The sequence below is a fragment of the Dendrobates tinctorius genome, unplaced genomic scaffold (genome assembly GCF_039654945.1).
Source record: "Dendrobates tinctorius isolate UK_male_01 unplaced genomic scaffold, ASM3965494v1 ptg000011l, whole genome shotgun sequence".
NCBI lineage: Eukaryota > Metazoa > Chordata > Amphibia > Anura > Dendrobatidae > Dendrobates > Dendrobates tinctorius.
This window is the reverse complement of record NW_027361679.1, coordinates 89066888-89085580: the sequence shown is the minus strand read 5'-3', so window position 1 is coordinate 89085580 and position 18693 is coordinate 89066888. Positions and strand designations below refer to the sequence as shown.

General features: G+C 40.1%; 1 protein-coding gene across 1 annotated transcript in view; it reads right to left on the bottom strand.

Annotated features, from left to right (window-relative positions):
* The window catches only part of MYDGF (myeloid derived growth factor), a 52701-nt gene that overhangs the window by 4033 nt on the left and 29975 nt on the right, over window positions 1–18693 (bottom strand). The window contains exon 5 of the mRNA XM_073544508.1: window positions 9324–9378. Within this exon, the coding sequence (XP_073400609.1) occupies window positions 9324–9378 (55 nt within the window). The remainder of the gene's footprint in view (window positions 1–9323; window positions 9379–18693) is intronic.

The following is an 18693-nucleotide window of genomic DNA, read 5'->3' as shown; positions in this document are numbered from 1 at the left end:
CCTATTAAAAGTGAATGTGCATATAAATAACGCATGGCATACAATACACACATCATATATCAAAAATAATTGTCCATGCAGATATATAATACACAACAAATACACAAAAAAAAAAATTGTAATTTATTTTTTATTTTTTCATAAAAAAATAAAATTAAAAAATAGTTTAAGAACCCAATAGATACAAAAAAGGCCGTAGATTTCTTGTGAGAAGAGTGTTTCTTCATAAGATCTTGAAATGCCTTCAGCAATGAACTCCATGCCAGATCATATACTGTGATGCAAAAATAGAGAACTAGAGTATAAACACAAAAGGAAAAATAGTTAAAAACAAAAACCAAAACCAAGGCTAAAAAGATACCCATACAGTTTTTACAAAAAGGACCCAAAGCCATTACTCTCATTCAATCCCACAGGGACCATAGTGTGGAGTCTATAAATCCATCGACTCTCCACTTGTGATAACACTCGAAACAGATCACCACCTCTCATACCCAAAGATACCTGATCTATTGCAAAAATTTTCAAACCTTTTACTTCAGAATTATGGAAGATTCTAAAATGCCTTGGAAGAGTCTTAAGTTGTTCTTCATCCTTGGCCTCTTTAGCTTTTTCTATATCACCAACATGTTCGCGAACTCTTATTCTGAATTCTCTTGTGGTCATTCCAATATAAATCTTACCACAAGGGCAACTTGCATAATAGATCACTCCCTTTGAGGAACAGGTTAGGCATTTTCTAATAGAAAATGTCTTAGTGTGATCTGAGTTACAAAAACTGTTTGTCTTAATCGTATTTGCACATGCTTTGCAACTTCGACAAGGATAAAATCCTTTAATATCACCAAAGATACCTTTTTGTACTTTTTCTTTTGGAGCCAAGTAACTCCGTACCAACATATCAGATAAATTCCTAGATCTTTTTGCTGTAATACAAGGTCTATCTGGCAGGGTTTTTTTAAAAAATTGGGTCCGTATGTAATACATGCCAATGCGAATTGATGATATTTGTAAAGTTACTCCATTGCTCATTGAATGGAGTAATCAACCTCACTTGATTGTTCTCTAAGTTTTTAATTTTTTTACTGTATAGAAGTTGATCCCTAGGCATGTGCTGAACCTTAATATAGGCATTGCGAATTGACCTATGCCCATAACCTCTTTCACGAAGTCTTGTATATAAATCCGCTGCTTGTTTTTGGTACGTTTGTTCAGACGAACAAATCCTCTTAGCTCGAAGGTATTGTCCCATAGGGATTGAACGAATTCTAGATTTTAAATGAGAGGAACCCGCATGCAAAATTGAATTTGTTGCTGTCGGCTTTCTAAATATAGCAGTGGATATAGACCCATCATCATTCTTCAAGATGTCAATATCCAAAAAATTGACCCTTTGCCCATATGAATAAGTGAGATTTATGTTCAAATTGTTATTATTTAAAGTTGACATCAAAGTTTTCAACTCATCAATTGAGCCATCCCAGACGAACATAACGTCGTCAATAAATCTCATCCAACTGTGGACTTTCTCTATATCAGTCACCGGAAAACACTGAAAAATTTCCCTCTCCCAAAATCCCAAAAATAAATTAGCGTATGCAGGAGCACACGCCGCCCCCATAGCCGTACCCTGTGTTTGTAAAAAAACTTGATCTTTAAAAATAAAACAATTGTGTGTTAAAATTGATTTTGAATTTATTAAAATTTAAGTGACCAAGGGGGGGGGGGAGAATCTAAATTGCTGTTCTGTAAAAACCACGAGACAGCCTCAAGACCCTGGTCATGACGGATGGAGGTGTACAAAGCCTCAACATCCGCCGTGACCAGGATCATGTCTTCATCTAGATGTATTTGATCCAGTCTCCGTAAAGCTGCTGTGGTGTCAAGAATATGGGACAGTAACGTAGTCACCATTGGCTTCAAATAATAATCAATTATTTGACAAATGAGTTCACTAAGGCCCTCATTGCCCGATACAATTGGGCGGCCAGGAAGATCTTCCACATTTTTATAAATCTTTGGGATTAAGTACAAAGTTGGTAACTTTGGTTTTAAAGATTGAATAGTATCCAATAATGATTTAGGAATAATACCGCTCTCATAAGCATTAGATATAATATCAATAAGTTCTCCCTGATATTCCAACAAAGGTATACGAGTCAGTTTCTTGTAACAATTTACATCAGACAAAAGTATATGAGCCTGTTTTTCATAAAGCTCCAATGGCCAAATCACTAAATTTCCGCCTTTATCGGCTCTTTTGAAAATCACATCATTCCAACTTTGTAATTCTGAAATTATTTTTCTTTCATTTTTTGCTAGATGGACTAGCATGAAAATTATTTTTCAATTTTTCTATATCTTGTGTCACTAATTTAACAAAAATCTCAACTGCTGAGCATGAGTTATTAGGAAATTTTTTTGATTTAATAAAGAAACGGGAAAAGAACTCACCGTCTCAGAAGAGCGATTTTGTTCCACTAGAGATTCTAGAATTTCAAGAGCTGCCTTTTCCTCATCAGAATTGAGTTGCAATCCCATGTTATTTTTCTCATGAAATCTTTTGAGTATCAACTTCCTCGCAAATAAGTGTACATCTTTTATTGCCGTAAAGGGATCTAATTGTTGACATGGGGAAAAGGTTAATCCCTTTTCCAATAACTCAATCTGTTCATTTGTAAGAATATGTGAGGAAAGATTGATTACCTTAGGTTTGTCGTTTTTCCTAGTGCCAAAATTACTTTGATGCCTTGTTGTTCCTCTACCTCTGCCCCCAAATCTTGTTCTTACATGTCTAGGAGTATAATCCCTTTTGTGAATGGAGGCAGCATTACTCGATACTGAAGAAATAGAGGAAACTGAACGCCTCCTGGTAGAGGATTGAATATTATTTTCCTCAGAAAGCTTTTTTTGCCAGAGAAAAACCTTTTTCTGATTATAATCTTGTAAATCACGTTGGTATTTTTTCATTTTATTTTTACTGATCAAAGTGGAATACAAGGGCTGCATTGTAAGGTAACACTTACATGCGCTGTGAATGCCGCTGTTAGACCTGCCGCGCGTTACGCCACAGCTTCCTCAGGAGGCGTGGTTTACAAGTGCCCCGGATCTAGTATATATAGTGCGGTTCTTTCAGAACTGGATACTATTGACGTCACCGTGGGCGCTACAGCGCAGGTCCTGAATTTTACGTGCTTTACTAGGGAAAGCGGTTCATTGGTTGACCGCACTATATATACTAGATCCGGGGCACTTGTAAACCACGCCTCCTGAGGAAGCTGCGGCGTAACGCGTGTAGGGGCGGCAGGTCTAACAGCGGCATTCACAGCACATGTAAGTGTTGCCTTACAATGCAGCCCTTGTATTCCACTTTGGATTTTGTACAGGCAGTCTTTACTCTGTTTACACTTAACGCCTATTAGGCTTATTGGTACAAGGCACTTATGCACTTTATATTCAGTATCCTACCCTGGGCACTTATTATATGCAAAACCCTATTTAGGTATACATATCATGTAAATAGGGAGTTTGCTGTTTCCTATGTAATCTATTTGTGAGGTAAAAAAACTGCATGTTTTATACAGAAAAAATCTTTATAAACTGTCAAGGTGCTGGTTTAATTATATTGTGTTTATGTCTGCTGTAACTTGCATTTAGCATTTATGCTCTGTCTATTATTCTAAATAAATTATTTAGCTTGAAAAACTCCATTTTGATCTCTTGTGATGCTTAATAGCTCATTTATGAGAATTTTTTTTTGCTATTACACTTTCAGTGAGTTGAGCCTTTGATTATATTTCCCAGTGTTTGGGGTATTTTTGTACTTAATCTGTTTGTTCTGTTTTATAACAGTTTGATTCCCCCATAATGGATTTTAAAGCCAAAGAGAAAGCTTGGCAAGATAAAGCGTCTGATTTGTTCAGATTATTTCTGCTAATTTTAATGATACCCAGAATGATGAAAAGGGACTGATGTCTAAATACAAAAATTTAACTAACAAAAAAACACGAATATGGTGGACGAAAACATCTATAGATAATTATATCAAGCAAAAGATTATACCTCGTGGCCTTCGTACACAGCTATATCCGACATTTGGGCTAGATGATTTTGAATTGATTTCTAAATGGGAGAGTGTTTCCTCAGCATGCTCTTTTTCTTTCATGGAAATCATCAATACAAAAAATACTGGTACTTTGAAGGAAATTGATGAGGAACCTAATGGTCTGCAGGCTGAGTTGGTGGCAAAAATACCTAAGGAGACCTTGGATAAATTTTATCAGGATCTTAATCAAGATCTAGAAAAATGGGAACACCGGATCAGTAAAAATAAAATGAAAAAATACCAACGTGATTTGTAAGCTTATAATCAGAAAGGTTTTTCGCTGGCAAAAAAAAGCTTTCTGAGGAAAATAATATTCAATCCTCTACCAGGAGTCATTCAGTTTCCTCTATTTCTTCAGTATCGAGTAATGCTGCCTCCATTCACGAAAGGGATTATACTCCTAGATGTGTAAGAACAAGATTTGGGGGCAGTGGTAGAGGAACAACAAGGCATCAAAGTAATTTTGGCACTAGGAAAAACAAACCTAAGGTAATCAATCTTTCCTCACATATTCTTACAAATGAACAGATTGAGTTATTGGAAAAGGGATTAACCTTTTCCCCATGTCAACAATTAGATCCCTTTACGGCAATAAAAGATGTACACTTATTTGCGAGGAAGTTGATACTCAAAAGATTTTATGAGAAAAATAACATGGGATTGCAACTCAATTCTGATGAGGAAAAGGCAGCTCTTGAAATTCTAGAATCTCTAGCGGAAGAAAATCGCTCTTCTGAGACGGTGAGTTCTTTTCCCATTTCTTTATTTAACAAATCAAAAAAATTTCATAATATTAACTCATGCTCAGCAGTTGAGATTTTTGTTAAATTAGTGACACAAGATATAGAAAAATTAAAAATAATTTTCATGCTAGTCCATCTATCAAAATGAAAAAAATTTCAGAATTACAAAGTTGGAATGATGTGATTTTCAAAAGAGCCGATAAAGGCGGAAATTTAGTGATTTGGCCATTTGGAGCTTTATGAAAAACAGGCTCATACTTTTGTCTGATGTAAATTGTTACAAGAAACTGACTCATATACCTTTGTTGGAATATCAGGGAGAACTTATTGATATTATATCTAATGCTTATGAGAGCGGTATTATTCCTAAATCATTATTGGATACTATTCAATCTTTAAAACCAAAGTTACCAACTTTGTACTTAATCCCAAAGATTTATAAAAATGTGGAAGATCCTCCTGGCCGCCCAATTGTATCGGGCAATGAGGGCCTTAGTGAACTCATTTGTCAAATAATTATTATTTGAAGCCATTGGTGACTACGTTACCGTCCCATATTCTTGACACCACAGCAGCTTTACAGAGACTGGATCAAATACATCTAGATGAAGACATGATCCTGGTCACGGCGGATGTTGAGGCTTTGTACACCTCCATCCGTCATGACCAGGGTCTTGAGGCTGTCTCGTGGTTTTTACAGAACAGCATTTTAGATCCCCCCCTTGGTCACTTTGATTTTGAATTTATTAAAATTTATTTTAACACACAATTGTTTTATTTTTAAAGATCAAGTTTTTTTTTTACAAACACAGGGTACGGCTATGGGGGCGGCGTGTGCTCCTGCATACGCTAATTTATTTTTGGGATTGGGAAATTTTTCAGTGTTCTCCGGTGACTGGTATAGAGAAAGTCCACAATTGGATGAGATTTATTGACAACGTTATGTTCGTCTGGGATGGCTCAATTGATGAGTTGAAAACTTTGTCAACTTTAAATAACAATTTAAACATAAATCTCACTTGTTCATATGGGCAAAGGGTCAATTTTTTGGATATTGACATCTTGAAGAATGATGATGGATCTATATCTACTGATATATTTAGAAAGCTGACTGCAACAAATTCAATTTTGCATGCGGGTTCCTCTCATTTAAAAAATCTACAATTCGTTTAATCCCTATGGGACAATACCTTCGAGCTAAGAGGATTTGTTCGTCTGAACAAACGTACCAAAAACAAGTAGCGGATTTATATACAAGATTTCGTGAAAGAGGTTATGGGCATAGGTCAATTCGTAATGCCTATAATAAGGTTCAGCACATGCCTAGGGATCAACTTCTATACAGTAAAAAAAATTAAAAACTTAGAGAACAATCAAGTGAGGTTGATTACTCCATTCAATGAGCAATGGCGTAACTTTACAAATATCATCAATTCGCATTGGCATGTATTACATACGGACCCAATTTTTAAAAAAACCCTGCCAGGTAGACCTTGTATTACTGCAAAAAGATCTAGGAATTTATCTGATATGTTGGTACGGAGTTACTTGGCTCCAAAAGAAAAAGTACAAAAAGGTATCTTTGGTGATATTAAAGGATTTTATCCTTGTCGAAGTTGCAAAGCATGTGCAAATACGATTAAGACAAACAGTTTTTGTAACTCAGATCACACTAAGACATTTTCTATTAGAAAATGCCTAACCTGTTCCTCAAAGGGAGTGATCTATTATGCAAGTTGCCCTTGTGGTAAGATTTATATTGGAATGACCACAAGAGAATTCAGAATAAGAGTTCGCGAACATGTTGGTGATATAGAAAAAGCTAAAGAGGCCAAGGATGAAGAACAACTTAAGACTCTTCCAAGGCATTTTAGAATCTTCCATAATTCTGAAGTAAAAGGTTTGAAAATTTTTGCAATAGATCAGGTATCTTTGGGTATGAGAGGTGGTGATCTGTTTCGAGTGTTATCACAAGTGGAGAGTCGATGGATTTATAGACTCAACACTATGGTCCCTGTGGGATTGAATGAGAGTAATGGCTTTGGGTCCTTTTTGTAAAAACTGTATGGGTATCTTTTTAGCCTTGGTTTTAGTTTTTGTTTTTAACTATTTTTCCTTTTGTGTTTATACTCTAGTTCTCTATTTTTGCATCACAGTATATGATCTGGCATGGAGTTCATTGCTGAAGGCATTTCAAGATCTTATGAAGAAACACTCTTCTCACAAGAGATCTACGGCCTTTTTTGTATCTATTGGGTCCTTAAACTATTTTTTTTTTATTATTTTGTCATAATTTTATTACAAATTTTTTTTTGTGTATTTGTGTTGTGTATTATATATATCTCCATGGACAATTATTTTTTATATATGATGTGTGTATTGTATGCCATGCGTTATTTATATGCACATTCACTTAATAGGAGACATGGTGTATAGTTGTATTTATATGATACACATATATCTTCATATATCTTACACACATTATGCTAGGCATATTTATTGTTTTTGCTTGCATAGTGTGTTTACAATATACACGTGTATTCTTTTGCACTCATGCATATTCACTTTTATGAATCACACACATTGCAATAATTATTTTAGTATTATGTCTCATCCTCTCACATTTAACACTTGTCAGCACTTTGAATAGGGGTTTATTATTCTTCATAATTTTGCTTCCATGTCATTTCATTTTCATGTCCTCACATGTGCGCATGCCCAGTTTTGTCCTCCCTAGGAGCCTTCTGACGTGCTCAGTCCGGTATGTTGCTGTCTCTGGCTGCCTCGCAGCTCGAGCCGCTTTCATGCTGATGAGCGCTGATGATAGACTCCCTGTTCATAGTGAGGACTCTACAGTGCATGCGCCGGTAATGTTGTGGACTTTCAGAACTGGATACTATTGACGTCACCGTGGGCGCTACAGCGCAGGTCCTGAATTTTACGTGCTTTACTAGGGAAAGCGGTTCATTGGTTGACCGCACTATATATACTAGATCCGGGGCACTTGTAAACCACGCCTCCTGAGGAAGCTGCGGCGTAACGCGTGTAGGGGCGGCAGGTCTAACAGCGGCATTCACAGCACATGTAAGTGTTGCCTTACAATGCAGCCCTTGTATTCCACTTTGGATTTTGTACAGGCAGTCTTTACTCTGTTTACACTTAACGCCTATTAGGCTTATTGGTACAAGGCACTTATGCACTTTATATTCAGTATCCTACCCTGGGCACTTATATGCAAAACCCTATTTGGGTATACATATCATGTAAATAGGGAGTTTGCTGTTTACTATGTAATCTATTTGTGAAGGAAAAAACCATGTTTTATACAGAAAAAATCTTTATAAACTGTCAAGGTGCTGGTTTAATTATATTGTGTTTATGTCTGCTGTAACTTGCATTTAGCATTTATGGTCTATTATTCTAAATTATTTAGCTTGAAAAACTCCATTTTGATCTCTTGTGATGCTTAATGGCTCATTTATGAGAATTTTTTTTTGCCATTACACTTTCAGTGAGTTGAGCCTTTGATTATATTTCCCAGTGTTTGGGGTATTTTTGTACTTAAGCTGATGGATGTAGCCTGATCCATGGCCAGCAGGCATCAGGCACTGGCTTTATAAAGAGAGATCTGAAATGTACGACTGAAATGGGTCTGTTTCATAGAAAACATACCAGTCTCCTGGGCTCCTGGTTCCCAGTGGCTTCTCCCTGCATGTGTGTATGGGAAGAGACCTGTGAGCCACTGGCAGTAGGGAGGGAGAGGTAACTGGGAAGCTGCCGACTTGTCTATTAAACTTTACATGTATGGCTGAAATCATACAGCCAGCGTCTGATACATGCGTCAGCTGTCAGGTTCCCTTTAAAGTAAATACACCAACCTCATCATGTCTAAAATGAATTTCTTAATATACGTGGTACAGTGAATAATGATGACAGATTTACTTTAATTTCAATGTTGCAATTGTAGCGGGGATATGATGAAAGCTGAATTGCCTCCATTCTAATCATCTCCTACTGGGCTGATTAGTAAATGGAGGACAAGGACTAAGTGGAGGTCCCAGCTGTCAGCCTATCCATAAATAAATGTGATCAGAAAATTCTATCATATTCTAATTACATGGATGCACCCGATCACACTCATACAAAGGGGTATAAAGGCATTCAATAAACCGCTCTAACTGGGGGATGAAACATGGGGTCCAGTGATCTTGCATGATCCTGCTCAGGAACAATGTGCCATACACCCCAGGGGTAAATATCCCAGGAAAAGGGAAAGAAGCTTTCACAGTACTGTCATTTTGACATTCTGCCTAGCCAAGAAGTGGGCAGAGAGGACTAACTAGACCTACATCTATGTATTATATCTTGCTTCTTCTAGTACAGCTTACCTCTTACCAGTATGGTTTATATCATGGTTTACACACCTCTTTGCTTGTCACTAGGTAAATGTCATGTAACAATCATTTCTGACTTACCAGTTGTGTCCTTTATTACATATTCTGACTTTTTCAGCGGTTTGTCTCCCTGAGACTGAGAAATAAGATATAGTAAAGTTAAGAAAAGGTATGAAAGCTCGGATGTACAGCTGAAACATTGAAAAGAGACATTATGTCGAGTGGACTTCCACCTGAAGAAGCTTCCAGCTCTCATACTCTTTTCTGAAGGGGTCATATTGTACAGGAGGGAGCAATTGTAATGAACATCTAATTACAGGCAGAAGTGACACATCAGTAAATAGTTCACCAACATTTCTTGCTCCCTTGGGTAAACCTTTCAACCGAGTAGGATGGGATCAACAACAGTCTCAGAATAATAGGCATGTTATCACCAAAATTCAGATTAAAAGTGGTTGACTACCCGAAACTAAGTGAATGTCCCATAATTGTTCATGTGAACATACCAAATACTTTAGTTTAAATAAGCACTAGATCTTAGATATTGGCAACTTATGAAACCCCAGAATCTTACCATACAAAATCTAGAGCTGTAAGATTTAGGAGGCAACATTCATTGAAGGTTTAGAAACCAACTTAAAGGAAATCTGAGACGTCTGATAACAGCAGTAGAAAGGTACCTGTACGGCCCCCCTTGAGAAAACTAACTATTCCTAACGGGAGCCGCCGGCTTTAAGTCATACAGGTGTGCCGCCAGCTTTAAGTCATACAGGTTTGTCTGCAGTGGTTACAGTCACTGCTCAAAGAATTGTGAACAGCGGCTGTCAGCATGCTCCATGGATTAACGACCAGCTCGGCTGTACATCAGTGAAGCACTTTCAGTATGGCAGCCAGACCCCTTTCTAATGCGAATAACTTGCAAATTAACCCTATATATACACCAGTTAAAATCATTATACAAGGTGATAGGTCCCCTTTAACCTTCACATCTTAATCACGAAGGCCCTCATACACATTAGATAAAAGTCAGCAGAATCCACCATTTTCAGAGATTGACCTATCAGCTAATGTGTATGAGGGGACCTCTTGATTCTCCCAGAAAAGAAGTCACTGCCAAATAATTCTGGGAGTGACTCTTCATGTTGGAAGAAATAGCTGTTGGACAAATGATCGTTCGGTTATCAGCAATCGTGTATGGGGGTCCTGAAGTCTCTACAAGTGAAGGGTGGAGGGTGCAATGACATCAGAAAGGTCAAACACTACTTGTTCCTTTTACTTCTTCCCTTGTACAGCCTCCAGTGAGCACAAAATATAGGGGAATGAAATTGACTTATTGAAGTTATGACCACTCTTTACCAATCAAGTAGTATACTGTTGTGCTCAAAAGTTTACATACCCCGGCAGAATTTTTGCTTTCTTGGCTTTTCAGAAAATATGAATGATAACACCAAAATTTTCTCCACTCATGGTTAGTGGTTGGGTGAAACCACTTATTGTCAAACTACTGTGTTTTCTCTTTTTAAATCATAATGACAACCCAAAACATCCAACCCACACATGACTTCCTCCAGCACCATTTGATGACTAAGTCAATGTTTACTGGCATCTAGAAAATGGAGATTTAGTTCTGGTGTTTATGTGATGACATGTACATGTAGACATAGGCTTACATAAGTGAAATGTATCAACTTTGCACTTCATCTTTTATGTTCCGGAAGTCATGTGCACTACAGGCTCTGCTTCGGTTAAGCTTTTAGCTGCAAACATGAAATTAAAACAGACGCTTAGATTTCTTGAAGGAATTCATGATTGTATAACTTTACAATGTGCCAGGTCTCTTTCAGAAAATATTTGCACAAGTTATCTTTAATTATAGAATTCATGCTTCATTTGTATGTCTAAAGAGTGAATATTAGCATAGCTACAAAACATAGGGATTTTTGTTTACTCACCGTAAAATCCTTTTCTCCAAGCCAATCATTGGGGGACACAGACCGTGGGTGTTATCATACTGCCACTAGGAGGCTGACATTAAGTTGAGACAAAGAGTTAGCTCCACCCCTGAAGTATACACCCTCATGCTGGCTCCAAGTGAACCAATTTAGTGCAAAAGCAGTAGGAGATCATTAATATATCAGAGTACAACACGTAAAACGAAAGAAAAGCAGAACAAACCGAAAGGCTAACAGGGTGGATGCTGTGTCCCCCAATGATTGGCTTGGAGAAAATTTTACAGTGAGTACAAAAAAATCCCTATTTCTCCCTCACCACATTGGGGACACAGACTGTGGGACGTCCCAAAGCAGTCCCTGGGTTGGAAACATAACAGATCGAACCCGATGTACTCACTGATTAAAGAGGAGCCACCACTGCTTGCAGAATACGTCTGCAAAGGGGCGCATGTGCAGGAGTCGGAGTGTGAATACTGTAGTGCTTTGAGAATGCGTGCAGACTGGACCAAGTCGCTGCCTTGCAGACCTATTCTGCCGACACCCGATGCCGAAGGCTAAAGAAGCGCCCATTGAGCGAGGAGTGTGCGCCTTAATCCCCGCTGAGATAGGCTCACCTCTGATGCGGTAGGCCTCCTGAATAGCCCAGTGAATCCCTCTGGCTATTGTGGCCCTGAAGATACTTACGGAAGGGCGCCGTCCTCAAGACGCATCTTCTGAGAGCCCTCACCACAAGCAGGGCGTGAAGAGACATTTCCACGCGATGTGCTGGACCAGACGAGGGAAGGACAATGTCTTCAATAAGGTGGAAAGACGAGATCATGTTGGGCAAAAAAGGTAAAAACGGTCTGAGGACCACCTTGTCCTGGTGGAAAAAGGATCTCGACAGAGCAGTCAGCTCCAAGACTAGCCTGATAAACGGCACTGCGACAAGGAGACTTCCCAGAACTGTCAGCGAGACGTCCAGCAATGGATTGAAAGGAGTCTCCTGAAGAGCGTCCAGGACCAAATTAAGGTTCCAGGCCTCTAACAACATTCTATAGGGAGGGTACCATCTGGATGACCCCCTGAATGAAAATGTTCACTTGCATTTTGTAAACAATGCTGAGCTTGAATAAAAAACACATAAGGCCAAGATCTTGGCCTTGCAAAAGGTAAGCGCCGAACCCGAGTCCAGGCCGGTCTGGAGAAATTCCAAAATGGAGGGAACGGGGAGACACGAGGAGGATGTCCATGGACCCTGCACCATGCGACAAAAGATTTCAGGTGCAGTGATAGATGTGAGCAGATGCAGGCTTTCGAGCACTAATCATGGTGGGAACCACCTGTTGAGAGAACCTAGCTTGAGCTAGAACCGAGGTTTCAACAGTCAAGCCGTTAAACACAGGGCCCCTGAGTTCTGGTGGCAAATCGGACTTTGGTAGAGCCAATCTAGATGATCCGGCAGTTGCTAGGAGACAACAACGATGATCTGCCCTAACTTTGCATACGACGCCAGGCATGACTATCCAGGGCGACTAGGACTACTGAAACCCACTCTGCCTTCAGCTTCCTGATGACCCTCGAGAGTAGAGAAAAACAGGAGAATCACGTACGGAAAACTAAACTGATGCCACGGAGTAACCAGTGCGTCCAACCCGAGGCCTTTGGATCGCAAGATCTAACTAAGAAGTTGGATGCCTTGGTGTTCACTCTTGAAGCTAGCAGATCCACATCCGGAGTCCTCTGGAAATTACAGAGTGGTTCCTCCCTGCCCATTGGGGAATATGGGCTACCTCGAGCATGGCCGTCCTGCTGCGGTTAACCCTTTGATGATTGCTATATACCACAGCTGTGGCGATATGCGATTGAATTTGGATGGGGTGACCAGCCAGGGAATAAGGAACTGCTGCAGGGCCAGCTGGATCGCTCGGATTTCCAGGACATTGATTGGGAGGCTCGACTCATGAGTAGACCCGCGTCCCTGAGCGGTGTGGTGACGAAAGACCGCCCCCCCCAGCTAAAGAAACCGACGTCAGTAGACGCCACTAGCCATTGAGCCGTGAGAAAGGATTTTTCCTGGATAAGAGAATCATAGAATCATAGAATTGTAGAGTTGGAAGGGACCTCCTGGGCCATCTGGTCCAACCCCCTGCTCAAAGCAGGATTCGCTAAATCATCCCAGTCAGATGTCTGTCCAGCCTCTGTTTGAAGACTTCCATTGAAGGAGAACTCACCACTTCTCGTGGCAGCCTGTTCCACTCATTGATCACTCTGTCAAAAAGTTTTTTCTAATATCTAATCTGTGTCTCCTCCCATTCAGTTTCATCCCATTGCTTCTAGTCTTTCCTTGTGCAAATGAGAATAAAGTTGATCCTTCTACAATGTGACAGCCCTTTAGATATTTGTAGACAGCTATTAAGTCTCCTCTCAGTCTTCTCTTTTGCAAACTAAACATTCCCAAATCCTGCAACCTTTCCTCATAAGACAGGGTTTGCAGACCGGTCACCATTCTGGTCGCTCTTTTCTGAACTTGCTCCAGTTTGTTGATGTCTTTTTTAAAATGTGGTGCCCAAAATTGGACACAATATTCCAGATGAGGTCTGACCAAAGAGGAGTAGAGGGAAATAATGACTTCACGTGATCTAGACTGTATGCTTCTGTTAATACATCCTAGAATTGCATTTGCCTTTTTTGCTGCTGCATCACACTGTTGACTCATATTCAGTCTGTGATCTATTAGTATACCCAAGTCTTTTTCACATGTGCTGTCACTTAGCCCTATTCCTCCCATTCTATATATGCTTTTTCCATTTTTATTGCCCAGATGTAGTACTTTGCATTTCTCCCTGTTAAAAACCATTCTGTTAGTTGCTGCCCACTTCTCCAGTTTATTTAAATCTTTTTGAATCCTCTCTCTCTCTTCTCTAGTATTAGCTATCCCTCCTAGCTTTGTGTCATCAGCAAATTTAATCAGTTTACCCTCAATTCCTTCATCTAAATCGTTGATAAAGATGTTGAACAATACAGGGCCCAGGACAGAGCCCTGTGGTACCCCACTTGAGACATTCTTCCAACTGGATGTGCAGCCATTTACGACCACTCTTTGGGTCCGATCACTAAGCCAGTTATGAATCCACCTAACAGTTGCCTTGTCCATTCCATACTTAGTCATTTTTTCAATAAGGATTGTATGAGAGACTTTGTCAAATGCTTTGCTGAAGTCAAGATATACTATATCTACAGCATTTCCTTGATCCACCCAATCAGTGATACCGTCATAGAAGGAAATTAAGTTAGTCTGACATGACTTATTAGTTACAAACCCATGCTGACTCTGTTTAATCACTTCATTCTTATCCAGGTATTGACATACATGTTGTTTAATAATTTGTTCAAAGATCTTTCCTGGTATAGAAGTCAGACTCACCGGCCTATAGTTACCTGGGTCCACCTTCTTCCCCTTTTTGAAGATAGGAACAACATTTGCTCTTCTCCAGTCTTCTGGCACTTCTCCTGTTCTCCAAGAATTTTCAAAGATTATAGAGAGGGGTTCAAAAATTTCTTCTGCTATCTCCTTCAGTACTCTGGGGTGTAATTCATCTGGACCTGGAGACTTGAATTCATTTAGGCTAGCTAAGTGTTTCCTCACTATCTTTCTGTTTATAGATATCCTGGATTCTTCTATTCCCTTAATAGGACAGTGAATAACAGTTGATGTTACATTTCCTTTCTGAGAGAAAACAGATGCAAAATAGGAATTTAAAAGTTCAGCCTTCTCAACATCCTGTCTTACCATTACATCATTTTCATCCTGTAAAAATCCTATAGCATCTTTGACTTTTCTTTTACTTTTGACATATCCCCAAAATCCTTTATTATTGCTTTTGACATCTCTTGCAAGCCTCAATTCATTTTCAGCTTTAGCTAATCTGATTTGTGCCCTGCAGGTTCTGCAGACAGCATTATATTCTTCTTTAGATATGCCTCCCTCTTTCCATTTTATAAACATTTTTTTCTTCCTTTTTAGCATGTGCTTAAGTTCTGTGTTCATCCATCCTGGTTTCCTTAACTGCTTCCTATTCTTCCCTCTTTTCGGAATTGTTAACAACTGTGCTTTGAGAATTTCATTTTTCAAGATTTCCCATCCTTCCTGGACATTTTTGTCTTTAAGGATATCCAGCCATTGGATCCCTCCAATTCTCTTTCTGAATCCCTTAAAATCTGCCTTTCTGAAATCTAACCTTGACGTCTGAGTCTTCACAGGTCTTCCGCCTCTAGTTATCCAAAATTCTAAAATAGCATGGTCGCTACCTCCTAGGGTCCCAGCCACTTTTACCTCCTCAACCATTTCCTCCCTGTTTATAAGGATTAGATCCAAGGTAGCAGTTCCCCTTGTTTTCTCCCTTACCTTTTGGAAGATAAAGTTGTCAGCAAGAGAGGATAAGAATTTCCTTGACCTGTTAGTTTTGCCTGAGAGAGATTCCCAACAAATGTCTGGATAGTTGAAATCTCCCATAACAACTATGTCATATTTTTTGGAGAACTTGGCCATTTGATGCATAAAGAGTTCATCCATATCTTCAGCTTGCACAGGCGGCCTGTAGTAAATGCCTACAATGGTGTCCTTTCCATTGTTCTGTCCTTGTATTCTTACCCAGTTTCCACAGAACTCCCAGTCTCTGAAGCTTCAATCGCTGTGCAGATATAGACACCCCCTCCTCGTTTATCAAGTCTGTTTCTTGCAAATAAGTTGTATCCTTCTAGTCTTGTATTCCAATCATGTGTATTGTCCCACCAAGTTTCAGTGATTCCAATGACATCATATTTCTTTTCCTGTGTTAGTAGTTCCAATTCTCCTTGTTTGTTGCCCATGCTTTGTGCATTAGTATAGAAACATTTTAGTTTGTGATTGGTTTCTCTTTCTCCAATATTTTTATTAATTAGATTTTCGTCTTTGTTCTTCCTTTCCACTTCTAATAGCAGAGTTCTCAATAGCATTTGTCAGGTGTATGGCTTTTTCTGGTCTTTTGCTTCCCTTCCCATGTTGTTCTAGTTTAAAGCTCTCCTTACAAGTGTAGCAAGGCGACTTCCAAATACATGCTTTCCAGTCTTCGTAAGGTGCACCCCATCTCTAGCAAGTAGTCCATCGTATAAGTAGTTCACTCCGTGATCCAGAAATCCAAATCGTTGCTGACGGCACCATCGATGTAGCCAGTTGTTCACCTGCAGAATCTTATTCCACCTCCTTGTTCCATGGCCATCCACTGGGAGGATGGAAGAGAAGACCACCTGCGCTCCCAGTTCTTTCACTTTCTTGCCTAAGTCTTCAAAGTCTCTGCAGATGGTTTCCAGGTCGTTTCTTGCAGTGTCATTTGTCCCCACATGTAGTAGCAGGAATGGGTAGTCATCTGTAGGTCTGAAGAGTCCTGATATCCTGTCAGACACATCTTTAATTTTTGCACCTGGAAGACAACACATTTCTCTTGAAGTTATATCCGGTCTGCAGATAGCGGCCTCTGTTCCTCTCAACAGGGAATCCCCCATGACCACCACTCTCCGTTTCTTCTTCACAACATTTTTCTTTCTCCATCCAGGAGGACTCTGAAGGCGTACAAGGTTGCTGCTTGTTGGCAAAGTCTTATCCTGATGTATTTCTTCATTGTTTTCCTGCGTGAGAGCCTGGTACTGGTTTCTGAGCAGTATGGGTGCTGACTGCCTCCTGTTCCTCTTGCTTCTCTGGGTCACATGTCTCCATTCCTCTGTTTCTTCAGGTGCACTTCGAATTTCTTCTCTTTCTGTAACATGAAGAGATAATTCTGCTCTGTCCAAGAACTCTTCACCTTCCTTAATGATCTTCAACGTAGCTAACCTCTCTTCGAGATTTCAATGTCTTCAATGTCCATCAAAGACTTCAATGTCCATCACCTGAGGGGCCGCCTGATTCGCATGGACAAGCGGCACTGGCGGTTGAGAGAGAATGGATTTCTGTCTCAAGCCGCTAGAAGAGCATGCTGCAGGGGATGGAGATGCAGCTGAGCGAAAGGGACAGCTTCCATTGCTGCCACCATTTTTCCCAGTACTCTCATGACAAACCAGATGGAATGGGAGGATGAGTGGCCAAGTGCACAGGCTCCTTGTTGAAGGGCTAGGCCCTTGTCTCGAGGGAGAATCACCAACCCTCCTCAGGAGGTGTCCAAGATCATCCACAAAAGGGGATATTCTGCTGGGCTGAAACAGGGGAAGAATTGTATAAGTTTATAAGCTAGCCCAGATGAGAGAGTATCGCCCAAGTAGGGTAGAACGACCACGCATCGAGAGTGAAAGATGGACATGACAGCCGCCATGACCTTTTAGGACACTGGAAGCGGTAGCGAGGCCGAGGGGCAAAGCCGTGAGTTAAAAATACTGTTTGCAAATGGCAAAGTGCAGGAATTCTCGGTGAGAAGGAAAACGAACACACACAAACAGGTGCTAGGATGGGTCGTACCGTTTCATCTTTCTTCGTGCCGGAGGTAGAGAATAAAAACTCTAAGTTGTATTCAGAAGACACCTAGTCTATGGCCCCTTCTAAGAACGACGGAGAGTCAGATAAGACGGAAATAGGAATAGAGATCTGCCTACCCTACTGGAGTAGACCAGATAAGACAGTTCTTTTGCCAACAATCTGTGTCCCCTAGATCTAGTTACCTGAATCCGTCCTACTAAGCTTAGGCAGTTTTAAAAACGAGACCTGTGATACCCCTGTCCCCCTGAGAGGGATGTGCCTGATGACAAAAAAAAAGACCGACTTTTGTTGGAGAAGGAGTTTACTCTTTTCCTCCTATGGTGTGAGAGAAGCTGAATCAGCATTTCTCTAAATAAACACTCGCTCTGATAAGGCGGGTATGTCAAGGACCTTTTAGACTCAGAGGCTGCTTGCCATTCCTTGAATCACAGTGCCCATCGATGGTGATGGCATTAATGTAGTAAGTGCAGCACAGATAGCCGCATGCAAATATATCCCATCTTAGGAGAACTGATTGCTGTTTCCAGAGGAAGGTGTCCATTCTGTTGTGAGTTCATTCTCTGGTCCACCAGTAGTGAGTTCTCCTTCCAGACTCCCTCTGGTGGTAACAGGAGGTAGTGAGGCTGATTTAATACCACCTGATCATGAGGATGACGATTGGACCTCAGGAATCTTAGACTGGATTTAAGACAGCCGACGCCCTAAGTCAGTGCTGGTGATTGCTTCTGGTTTCTGAGGTCTTGGTTTTCAGCTCTATTCCAGCCTTCTCAAAGCTAAGTGTTTTTGCTAATGTTAACACTTGATTTTGTTGGTCTATTAAGTTTTTTGTGTGTTCAGCCATCCCCGGCTGGGCTGTGCTGAATTTCCACTCTTATTTATCTGTATTTGCCAATTTGCTTTTTAGTCCCTTATTAGATTGGCCTCTTTTTTGCTCTGTCTCAGAATATTTCAGAGTGCTGATATAGTGGGAGAAGTCTAGTGACTTCAGGGTTAATTTTATCAGACGTGTTGGGCA